This window comes from Oratosquilla oratoria, chromosome 12 (assembly GCF_046742065.1).
Source record: "Oratosquilla oratoria isolate Oo_2021 chromosome 12, ASM4674206v1, whole genome shotgun sequence".
Taxonomy (NCBI): domain Eukaryota; kingdom Metazoa; phylum Arthropoda; class Malacostraca; order Stomatopoda; family Squillidae; genus Oratosquilla; species Oratosquilla oratoria.
The window spans coordinates 47403243-47415828 of record NC_134788.1 but is presented as its reverse complement, the minus strand read 5'-3'; the positions used below and the strand labels follow the sequence as shown (position 1 = coordinate 47415828).

General features: G+C 36.5%; 1 protein-coding gene across 2 annotated transcripts; it reads right to left on the bottom strand.

Annotated features, from left to right (window-relative positions):
* Positions 1-10796: 10796 nt before the first annotated feature.
* On the bottom strand, positions 10797-12519 carry LOC143031670 (uncharacterized). Of its 2 annotated transcripts, XM_076195792.1 has the most exons (3): positions 12388-12519; positions 12206-12248; positions 10797-11926 (listed from the first exon to the last, which is right to left on the bottom strand). In XM_076195792.1, the coding sequence occupies exons 1-3, from the start codon at positions 12479-12481 to the stop codon at positions 11806-11808; spliced, it is 258 nt and encodes an 85-aa protein (XP_076051907.1). In that variant the 5' UTR covers positions 12482-12519; the 3' UTR covers positions 10797-11805. The 2 variants fall into 2 exon arrangements, with proteins under 2 accessions (XP_076051907.1, XP_076051906.1); XM_076195791.1 differs by having other exon boundaries at positions 10797-12248; positions 12388-12491.
* Between the last annotated feature and the right edge of the window lie 67 nt (positions 12520-12586).

The window sequence follows — 12586 nt, the reverse complement described above, 5'->3', positions numbered from 1 at the left end:
CTACCTGAAGTCAATTTTAATTAATTGTTTCCAATTCTTTGATGTTATTAACATACCTACAAAACATTGATCGGTTCCACATCTATATCCAACTATATGACAATAATATAAAACATTTTTTGATATTATAGTTATGTATGATAAGATAGTATGGGATTTTGATCAATGATATATGGGATTATGAATTATGGGATTTTGATTGTAGGTTTTCGACATGTGGGATTTTGTAACTGTGGGATTATGACATGGATTCATGTTATCCGTGCACCACTGGGATCCAGTGCTGTTTCATGCGTGTATGCTCTTCTTTCGGCTAAGCATCAGTCTGTCTATGGATATTGTTTGTGTATTATTGCTGTAATAAACCTAAATATAACTAAAAAATCCTGTATATTGTTTGTTATCAAGTTCAAGAAAAGTAAAAAAAAATCTTTGGTGAGCAAGTGTCCTATTTGTCACTTCTCCGGTGAGCGATTGTCCGGTGAGCAATTATCCGGTGAGCAACTATCCGGTGAGCAACTATCCAGTGAGCAACTGTCCTACACCCATATCTAGGTCGGATGCGAAAAATAATAATAATAATAAATTAATAAATAAAAACTATAATAATGTAAACAACAAATAAAATACATAAATAAATGCATAGGTATAGTTAAGTAATAAACAAACAGGTAAATAGTAAATGATAATAAATTAACATATAACTAATGATAAATGAAAATCAAACAAACAAATGATGACAAAACAAAAACAAATAATATAAAATAAATCATAATCATTACAGCATCTTGCTTAGGTGTTTATCTAAATGATTCTTAAAGCTTCGAACTGAACTACATTGCACTACCTGTGCAGGAAGTTTATTCCATTCATTAATTACACGGTTGGCGAAGTTTTTTCTACCTACTTCCAAATTGAATCTATTTCCGGACAGTTTGAGACCATTGTTTCTTGTCTGATTCTCATTCAATGTGAAAGTTCTGTCACTTTTGATGTTGTCAATTCCCTTTAGAATTTTAAAGGCCTGTATCAAGTCACCTCTGAGTCTACCCTTTTTTAGGGAAAACAGATTTTTTTAAATCAGTTTTGTGGCTCGCCGTTGTACTTTTTCCAGTCTGTCAATGCCTTTAATGAGATTCGGTGACCATACGGAAACAGTATATTCCAAATGTGGACGAACTAACGATTTATATAGCTTATTAATGAGTGATGGACTTTTGAAGTCAAAAGATCGCGCAATCAGTCCTAGAATCTTATTTGCTTTCTCAGAGGCTGAAATACGCTCATTGGTTGATTTGAGATCGTTACTGATAATTACGCCGAGATCTTTTTCACTATCCACTTTTGTTAACGAATTTCCAAATAACTTGTAATCGTTCTCACTGTTATTTTTACCTATGTGCATTACCTTGCATTTACTTGTGTTCATTAGCCATTTTTCAGACCATTGCTGTAATTCATCTAAATCTTCTTGAATATCTAATTGGTTTAAGTGATCATTTGCCATTCCGCACAGTTTTGTATCATCAGCAAATTTGGAAACAGTAGTCCATTGTCTATATCATTTATATATACTATGAATAAAAGTGGCCCAAGAACGGAACCCTGAGGAACTCCACTTGTAATATTTTTCCGTCTAGAAGTTTTTCCATTTAAAACAACTCTCTGTTTTCGATCATTCAACCAATTACTAGATGAAGTCCCTAAACACACCTATGCAAAAACATAAAGTTCGGGTGAAACCCTTCTGTGTGCCCTTTATAATTGTAACACTGATAGTCCTTCATTGTTCTTTGTCTTGGTTATGTGAAACTATCCAAAAATAAATTGATATTCGTATAAAATCATTGATTCTTTGCTTACTTACACAACATTTTTGTAACATTTGTAACATTTTGTAACATTTTAGTTATTTGGATTATTTTTATTTCATCATTATATATTTTTCATTTTTTTTCCTTATTCATAGAGAATCAGAAACAATGCATGTCTGATGCTGTGTGATTCTCATATGTATGTCTGAAAGTAATTTATCATCTTTTTGTATTCGTCACGTGACATAGTAAAACCCAACTAATATAAATTATTCATGCCTAATTTAACATTTTCATGCCTGCTGTTCAAAAGAATCATCTTTTATTATTGTATCTTGGTTTGAGATCGTAATATACAACACGAATTATGATGTGCCCAAATGTCGCACCCAGTACTTTGTGACCAAATGTCGTGTGCCTAAATGTCCTGTGCCCAAATGTCTGGATACCCACGAACATCCCACGTAGAGTCGTTGTTCTTGCCTTTATAGATTGTTGTCCGCACTCGTAAATTCGTGGCTAGGTGCTAATTCCCGCACAGTGCTACCGAAAAAAGAGTTGAACTGGCAATTCCATCCCCGGTTACATGAATCGTTCGGTTCTTCACACCACCACACTTGTCAAGGACTGCAACGGCATTCGTATCAGGTTCCAGATGAGCTTCAAACTTGCCTAAGGTTATAGGTGTTGATGTACTTGGTGTATTACGCAAAAATATTTGTTCCCTTTTTACGCTTCCTGCAACAAACTACTATGGTTATACAAAAAAGCAACAGTTTATCCTCGAAGCACCCGTTCGTTACGCAAGAGTTGCACCAGTACCCAAGGGACATCTCACCGAGTTCTTGGAACGTAGTTTTCGGAATATCTTGGCATTTGCGATGGTACCACTTTGAAAGCTACAATGGGATTTGAATATAATTGGTGCGTTATCCCAGTCCATTCTGTGGTCTTCTTGGTTGGCATGATGGAACACGGCGAAGTTGACGTCAATATTTAATGGAGTTTTTGTATTCCTTTTTTATGTATATATAAAATATGTATTTCTATTCAACTATGTCCTCTTTGCATTGAATATGTAATATACGAAAGCGCTCTGCTTCGTTAGTTTCTTTTTTCAAGTGGTCTACTTTGCGTAATACAATGTACGCAATATCATATTTCATAGCTTATCAATTTTGTATAGCGTATCTTAAATAAAATTCAATGAAAATTTTGTATTTAATTGTATGCAATATTAATGTAATCTTTGTATTGTAAAGAAATAAACAACAGTTTTTAAAATAAAAATGTTCACTCTACCACATGTTCGAACCTCACAAGAAATTCTAAAATTATTATGTTTTTGGCCAACTTCATCAACCACGCTTAGCAGGGTTGCCAGGTTTTCTACCAGGAAAAATGCCAAATTCTGACAAAATGCTGCAAAAATGTTTTTAAAACATGCCCCAAAAATGCCAACCATTACATTTTCTAAGATTTTTTTGTATTTTGGTTTTACATGTGGTTAAAAATAATGTATATAACTACAATTACAATATGAAAAATAGTTTTTACGGTTGACTAGCCAATATAATACAATACCACATGATATAACCAAGATCAACTAGTTAAAGATAATGTGTATAACTACAATTACAATATAAAATATTTTTCTACTGTTGACTAGCCAATGTAAAACAATGTCACATGATATGACCAAGATCAATTTATATCATTCATGTACATCATCATTTAATTCTAGCGGTACTGTAATAAACCACCATCCTCTGAAATAAATCTACTTCAAGACTGTGTGAAAAGGAAAGAAAAATATGAACTTCCAAAATAAAATATATTATACTCCGTATTATGTGAGAAAGAAAAAATACCAATAACTAAAATAAAATGTATTACTCCATACATTACGTTTAAGTTCCTAAGTAAACTTTTTGGTATCCTCTACAATAAATTAAACCAGTTTATTAAACAACCTCCTAGAGACTCAGATGTACATAAATAGAAAATACATTTGTGACTTTTCTATTGTGTCTAAATATAATCAAAAGCATCATCAGATTTAGAAATGTTTGATGCACTACTGCGTTATTACATATTTTCACTAAAGAAGAGCTGAAACATCCTCTGGCTAGGCACAAAATCTTTACATTTCCCACATAACCAAGTTAAATTTATATCATTCACATACATCATCATTTAATTCTTGATACAAGTAAAAGAGTGATCTCTAATCACGCCCCCCAAAAATGCCAAATTCCCAAAAATGCCACCCAACAAAATTTCCTGCCAAACACAGTAAAAACATTCCAAAGATACAAAATTTGGCATTAAAAACGCCAATCTGGCAACTCTGACGCTCAGTGATGATCTGCATTCGCAGAACATAGATGGCAGGCTAGCGGTAACCATGAATCGTAACCACGAATCGTAGCTGGGGTCGGTAATTTTGCAGAGGATAAAAACGTTACTTCTCTTTGATCAAATTACATGAAAATCACACCTTTTAAAGAAAATAGTTCAAACAATGCAACCATATGCTAATTTGTTACGGTATATGTAGCTGTGGTCGGTCATACTGCAGAGACTAAAACATAACTTCTCTTTGGTGAAATTACATAAAAATCCACACATTTTAAAGAAAAGAGTTTAAGTAATTCAACTATATGTAGTCTATTACACTAATAACACAACAATAAGAAACTTAAAAGTGTAGTTTGATCCATACCACCAGTAATCATAGACGGCGGGCTGGACGAGTCGTAGCCGGGGTCGGTAAAATTGCAGATGATAAAAACGTAAGTTCTCTTTGATCATATTACATGGAAATCACACACTTTAAAGAAAATAGTTCAAATAATGCAACCATACATATATAGAAGTGTGCATTTGAGCAAAACCCGTCCTTTTTTGTATTTTCTCTGTTTTCCCTGTTTTCTCTGTTTCTCTGCAATTAGTGAGACCCATTACAAGATGGTCACCACCTGTTCTACTATAGAGGTAAGGACAAAGAAAAATCTAGTGAAGAAGGATTCTTGATCAACCGAGAGGTTGCTGGTAATGTAGTTAAATTCCGTAGTTTGTCAGACAGGATAGCTTGGATTGTGATTAGGCTGTGTATAAGGTACACTAAAAATAGTTCAGGTTTATGCACTAACTTCACAGAGTTCAGACGATGAAATTGAGTCTTTCTATGATGATAAAATGGGAGATGAGATATGCATTGGGAAGTTTGGAGTCGGTGAAAGAAATGACAGAGGTGAGATGTTAGTAAATTTTGCAGAGAACTACAACATGAGAATAATGAACTCTTTCTTCCAAAAGCGTGTAGATCGTAAATACACATGGGGAAGTCCCTATGGAGCAACAAAGAACGAAACAGACTTCATATTAGGAGATAAGAGCAAAAGCGTTAGCAATGTTACGGTGATAAGGAAAAATAGGTAGTGACCATAGAATGGTAGGTTGCACAGTTAAATTCAATTTCATTGCCGAGAGAAATAAACTAGTTTTAAGAAAGAAAACAAGCCTTGCTAAGGTTAAGGATAATAATAAGAAATTTCAGTTAGAAATTAAAAATGGATTTGAAACCCTAAGAACTAACGAAGACACCGTGGAAGATATGCATTTGAATTTAGTGAATATCGTTAGGGAATCGGCAGAGAAAGTAAGAATTACAAAATCAGTAGAGGAAACAAACACTCCAAAGCTACAAATGACCTAACTAAAAGGTGGAGGGTCATGTAGATTAAAAGCAGGAGAGGTGAAATAGAAAGAGTAGAACTAAACAAGTTTATCAACAAAAGGCAGAGATCAGAGAAAAGAAAGAGAAACATGGATGAAATAGAGGAAACTATTCGATAGCTCAGTTGTACACTCCGTGTTTACGTCAAGAAAGCGTTCCTGATGCATAGTGCAATGCTATAGTGGTTTTGTTTCATAAAAAAGGAGACCAGAAGGATCTTAGTAACTATCGATCATTAGCTTGCTATCAAATGTATATAAAGTATTCTCCAAGATCCTTACAAACAGACTAAGTCAAGTTTTAGATGGAAATCAACCGAGAGAACAGGTAGGCTTTAGGAGCGGATATTCGACTCTAGACCATTTGCAGGCGGTAAACCAACCAATCGAGAAAATGACAAAATACAATATACCATTCTGTTTAGCTTTTGTAGATTACGAGGCTTTTGACTAGGTAGAATATATAGCAATACTAAACTCGCTACGCAAGCAGGGTACAAACGAAAAGATCATAAAGGATTTAGAAAAGTTTTATGTAAAAGGTACCACTATAATTCGACTACACAAAGATACAGAAACTATCAAGATTGAGAAAGGAGTACGGCAAGGCGAAACCATTTCACCCAAATTATTTACAGCTTGCTTGGAAGATATTTTCAAAATGTTGAATTGAGAAAAAGAAAGGTTTAAAGACTAATGTCTAATATTTGAACCTCGTAAGATTTGCGGATGATATTATTCTTATTTCAGAGAGAGCAGAAGACTTGCAAGATAGAATGAGTGATCTAAACAAGGAAAGTCTCAAAATAGGTTTAAAAATTGATCAGAGTAAAACCAAAGTATTGTTCAACACGAAAGTTCAAAGTAAAGAGATTACAATCGATGGTAAGAGTCTTGAAGAAGTTGAAGAGTATAATTATTTAGGCCAGATGGTGAAAGTGACGAAAGATCATGATAATGAAATAAAAAAAATACGTATTGCAATTGTTTGGAAAGTGTTTGGTAAATATAGTAAAATCCTGGGAGGCTCTCTACCTTTATGTTTGAAACGTAAAGTTTACAATCAATGCATTTTACCAGCGGGTACGGGTGTGAGACTTGGAAACTGACGAGGCGATGGAAACAAAACTAAGGACTGTACAGAGGAGAATGGAGAGATCAATAATGGGAATAACGCTGAGAGACCGAAAGAGAGTAAGTTGGGTGAGAGAGCAGACTAGAGTGAAAGATATTGTGGAGGCGGTAAAAGAGAGGAAGTGGAATTGGGCAGGTAAGTTAGTGCGAACGACTGATGAGCGATGGAGCAAGTGTGTTACTGAGGTGACACCGCGAGATGGGAGGCGTGGAAGAGGGAGACCAGACAGAAGGTGGAGATACGAGATCGTGAAGTTTGCAGGAGTGACGTGGCGTGGTCGTTTGAATCATGGAATGCTATGAAGGAGGCCTTTATTCTGCGGTGGACTCAGGATGGCTGATTTGATTGATTGATTGATTGATTGATGTTGTTTTATTCATGCGGACTGACTATTTCCTGAGGTAGGAACCGTTAACCAAAAGGTTAATTTCGTTAATCGTTACTCCTTTAATTTAAAAAGAATGTAACGGAAGTTACCGTTAACCCGTTACGCCACTGGCAGTAACCGTGATGATAAAAGACTCTCCACTGGTTTGCTGGGGTGCTTTTCTGGGAGATAAGAGTGAAAATGAGCTCAACGAAGTGCAGCGAAAAGAACCTGACTTCATCCTCTTCTCAAACTGTACGAACTTAGTAGTGTGGATTTTCTTCGTGTGTGCTGTTTGGGATTGTTCAAATTTGACATGTTCCTCTTGATTAGAATAGACTTGGGTAGGCACACCTTGCAGATGAAAATTAACTTCTCTTCCTTAAGAAAAAAGTCGTCCTCCAACTGCGTTTCGAATCTTTTGTTGCTGAGGTCGAGTAATACGGACATTTTTGACGGAATCAAATTCTTGAAATAATATAATGAATATCGGACTAGGGGCGACGTAACGTATATATAGTACAACATTGTCTCAAGACCCACAGTTTCAAGACACAACTTGGCCACTGAGTCCAGAACAGAACGTACTTTTATGCGATAGCAAGGCCCAATCAGAGTATCTTACATAAAATGTTTTTCCTTTTGATGTCTTGAATCTTAATCAATCACAGGAGGCGATACTATTTAAGACTGATTTTACCCGGATTTGTAACGGCCTCTAGCGAATGAATATAACTAGTCTAGATATTCAACTAATTTCCAAGTAGTCCTGATTATGTGACTGAAAATAGATTATATTTCTAACGCGCACGGACATTTTTGTCTAGTTTCGACACTGGTCGGTGTCTCAGCACTCTTCTACTCTTTAAAAAAAAAAAAAAAAAACACGATTTAATTCGACTTGCTAGGGGTCCTCGCATTGCGTTTTTTTTTTTTTTTTTTATATAGCTTTTCAACAACCATATGTATTCTAAAATGGGTACATTTTCAGATTTACATGGCAAAAATCTACCAAACTTGCTCAAAAAGTTCTTAAGGTATTATAGATGTTTTCTAACCTAAGTAATACTCAGTAGTTGCGGGATTTTTGTACCTGTGATACGTCATGACGTGTGAATCTGTACACAGAGAAAAAGTCCATGTACGCATTTTTGTTAATAATAATGATAATAATAATAATAATAATAATAATAATAATAATAATAATAATAATAATAATAATAATAATAATAATAATAATAATAATAATAATAACTATAATGATAGTAATAACAATAATAATAATAATAATAATAATAATAATAATAATAATAATAATAATAATAATAATAATAATAATAATAATAATAATAATAATAATAATAATAATAATAAGCTGATATAACAGCTGACAGTAAGAGGAAGGTGGGCAGAGTATTTTAGGGAGTTGCTAAATGTAAAGGAGGATAGGGAGGGAAAGGTAGTTGCAGTGGGAAGCACTAGAAAATGACAGTGATGAGTGAGGAAAATTTAGAAATAAAGATGAAGTGAAGGCAGTTGTTAAGATGTTGAGATCAGGGAAGGCATCTGGATTGGATGGGTGTCATGCGGAATGTCTTAAAAAAAGGAGGTACAGTGATGGTGGACTAACTGGTGAGGTTATTTGATGTTTGTTTAAGAGAGGGTAGAGTGCCAGAGGACTGGAGGAGTGCATGTAGTTCCACTTTACAAGGGGGACAAGTATGAGTGTAGCAGTTTCAGAGGGATCGGTTCAGTGGTGGCGCCAGGAATTTTTAGTTGGGAAGGCTAAGGGGGGGGCTGAGCAAATTTTTGGGGAGGCTAATAGTAATATGATAATACACATATATTATCCTCATTTCAGAAGGGGAGGGGGTTAATGGTAGGGCTAGCACTGATGGCTGACAAATCTTTAGCCCTGGCAATTAAAAATTCCACTTAATAAGATTATTTCAATGAGTGTTTTAAATTTTCAATTTGCTCATTTCAGTTGGGGGGGCTAGTGGGGAGGCTGGCCACTTTTTGGGGGGGCTAAAGCCCCCCCCCCATGGCGCTGCCACTGCATTTTCCTCACTCATCACATTCATTTTCTTAGCATTTCCCATTGCAGCTATCTTTCCCTCCCTATCCTCCTTCACATTTAGCAACTCCCTAAAATATTCTGCCCATCTTCCCCTTACTACCTTCTCTTCCATTATCATCTCTCCATCTGCACCTTTTACCTTTTCTTCTCTACTTGATTCGCCTCCTCTTCCTCTCTTAATTTCTTTCCAAAACATCTTTTTATTACTTTCAAAATTTTCTGTCATACTCTTACCCCATTTCACATCTGCTCTCCTCTTTACATCCATTACCTTTTGCTTTACTTCTCTTTTCTTTTCTTTGTACCTCTCATATGACTCCCTCGTCCTATTTTGTAACCAATCTATGAAAGCTCACTTCTTCTCTTCTATAACCTTCTTTGTTTCCTCATCCCACCATTCACTACCCTTCCTTCTATTTCCCCCTGTCCTTCTTGTTCCACACACCATCCTTGCACATTTTATGACTCCCTCCTTGAACCATCCCCATTCCTCCTCCACACCCAGCTCTACTCTATCCTTTACTCCATCCCACTCCTCCTTCAGCTTCTTTCCGTACTCCTTCTCCTTTTCATTCAAAGAGTTCACTCTAAGAACCTCCCTACTTTTTGTCCCTTTCCTCTTTCTCCATCTATCCTCCACTCTCAATTTACCTTCCACCAAAAAATTATCTGATACCCCACCCTCTCCCCTTAGCACATATACATCCTTAACTCTTCCTATCATAATCCTATCTACCACTACATAATCCATTAGTGCTCTATCTACCACCCTCTCCCATGTGTACTTATGCTTGACTTTCTTCTGAAACACTGTATTTGCTATCATCAACTCTCTTTCTAGACACATTTCCACCATCAACTCTCCACTACGATTCTTTCCTGGAACTCCACATTTCCCAACCACTCCATCGATTGGACCATTTCCTACCCTAGCATTAAGGTCTCCCAGTACTATTACATTGACATTTCTTCCTAAATCCTCTATGCACTCATTTAAATCTATCCAAAAGGCCTCCCTTTCTTCTACACTCTTCTCACTGCCAGGCCCATATGCACTTACAAAGACCCACATCTCCTTTCCCAGTTTCACCTTCATCCACATTATCCTTGAGGAAACCTCCTTCCACTCCACTACCCGTTTACATATCTCTTCACTTACTAGAATAGCCACACCTTCCCTCCCTCGCCCTCTCTTCACTCCTGATAACCTCCCACTTACACTCCCAAACTTACACTCACCCTTCCCTTTCAACTTAGTTTCACTCAAAGCCAACACATCCATCTTTCTTCTCACAAACATACTACCTATCTCTTCCCTTTTACTCTCATCTGTACCACATCCACGCACATTAAAAGACCCAAACCTTAGGGTGCTGGTCCGAAAACTCCCAGACCCCCTTATGTATATATACATACATATATATATATATGTATATAAGGGTGTGACAGTTGCCCCAACTTATTCCTTCAATGGTGTTCAAAATTTTGGTGTTGCATATTGACCAAAGAGATACCTTGGTCAAATATTTCAGAGATTCTTACATATTTGAGTTAGCACCAACAATTTAAAGAATTAGGGATTTTATGCATTTGGCAAGTTGCTTATTGGTAGTTTATATAACTACTTTTGTAAGGGATATTAACACAGACAATTTGTTTTTCTTGAATTTATTAATACAAACAGAAATTACAATTCTTTCAAGGTATACATTATGATATTTTATCACATATCCACATTCACGTAGTTCTGAGCAGCAAGAAACCATGATTTTTCTTCAGAGCCAGATGATCCTTTACGCTGATTGGAACACAGTGTCTGTCATTTTGAACTACTTGAAGACCTTGTCGAAAAAGCCTCTCATCTCTAGCAAGATTGACAAAGTCATGCCATAGCTTTACACCTCGCTCTGCTGCTTCATTGACAACTTGAAACTTGTTCACAATCTGAGCTATGTTTAGATAATCGTCATGATCTGTCCATTCACTGGCTGGTTTATGGAGAAACTGACAAGGCATACTAAAGAACCAGCTTGAATCAGGTCCTACTAGATCTACCAAGTTAGCATTACTTTCTGGGGCAGGGGGAAGACGTGGCTTACCATAGCCACTATGATCAAGTCCCACTCTCTTTGTAACTTCAGTACGTTCCTGAGAGGGAAGGGCCTTTCTCATCTCTTCTTTTGTCTCGTCTTGTATTTGTGATGAGAACAAAGACAATGGAACCAACTTTTCGGTCAGGCACCAAGTGTGTCTACTGAGTGCCACCCGTGCTGCTGCATTATCAACTAGTATGGCGTCATGTGGGGCAAATTCAGCCAAGGTTTCTAATAGATGCAAATCATTTAGTGGAGCAGAGGCAGGCAGGAACTGGGCAAACAAGCCACCATGGGACATATTCTGCGACTGAAGACAGCAAAACATTCCAACTTGCTGATTTGAGTTTCAGTTGCAATCTCGGCTCTAGGAAACTGCTCTTGAATCATAACTGACAAAAGAACGATTTTGAGGGTATACTATGAGCAACCTGGCCATCCACCTTGCTTTATGAAGTGCACCAGGCCTGACCATTGTAAACTTCACAGGTTCAGATCCTTTGGTCACAAACAACAGGAGGCAAAGCTCTACCAACTCCTTGCAGTCGCCCTGAGCAAATGGTTTGGATAGAGATTTACCAAAGAAATTGGCCATCTCCTGCTGGCTGGCGCTCCTTAAACACTCCAGGCATTGTAGGGTAGTAGTATTTATTTTTGTCATTGTAGCCTACCAATTTGGAGAAGTGGTTCTTGTATCTGGATATGAATGAGAGCAATTATAGAATGTTCACTAATTTGAGTAGTTTTTTGCCTATCATTTCCGAATCTATTCACATGATAATTTGAATGAATAACTTTGCTCCATTGTCATGCACTCAACCAAGTACATTCAAGGTTCCTGTTCCTATTGTAAAGCAAGCTTGAAAAAGCATTATGGTTGGACCTGAAGAACCTTCCACTTTGAGAGAATCCCAACAAGCACTTTGGATGATTTCACCTACATGCCTTCGACAAGCGAACCAGAAATGAGCTCACCCAAATTCCTTTTGCAGAGAGATGCAGGCACCAGCTTTCTGTCCTGAAGGTGTATGAGAATAGTATTTAATTAAATAATTCCAATTCTAGAAAAGGTTCTTATAATTTTGTATGGTTATTTATATATATATAATTCATCCTCATGATGTTAATATTTACAGAGCAGTTTCTGATGGGCTTACCTGTATTTGATGAAGTTGTGTCAAAAAACATCCCCACAACATTCTCTTCACACTTCCAATCCATCAAAAGTTGCTTTGTTGCTGTTGACATCATATCTCCTTTGTTTGGACCACCTTTCTGATTTGAATGTGGAAGTAAAGCTTTGTGCCATTATCACCAGACACAAGAATGGGCAGGCAATCATCGGTGCTTTTAGAA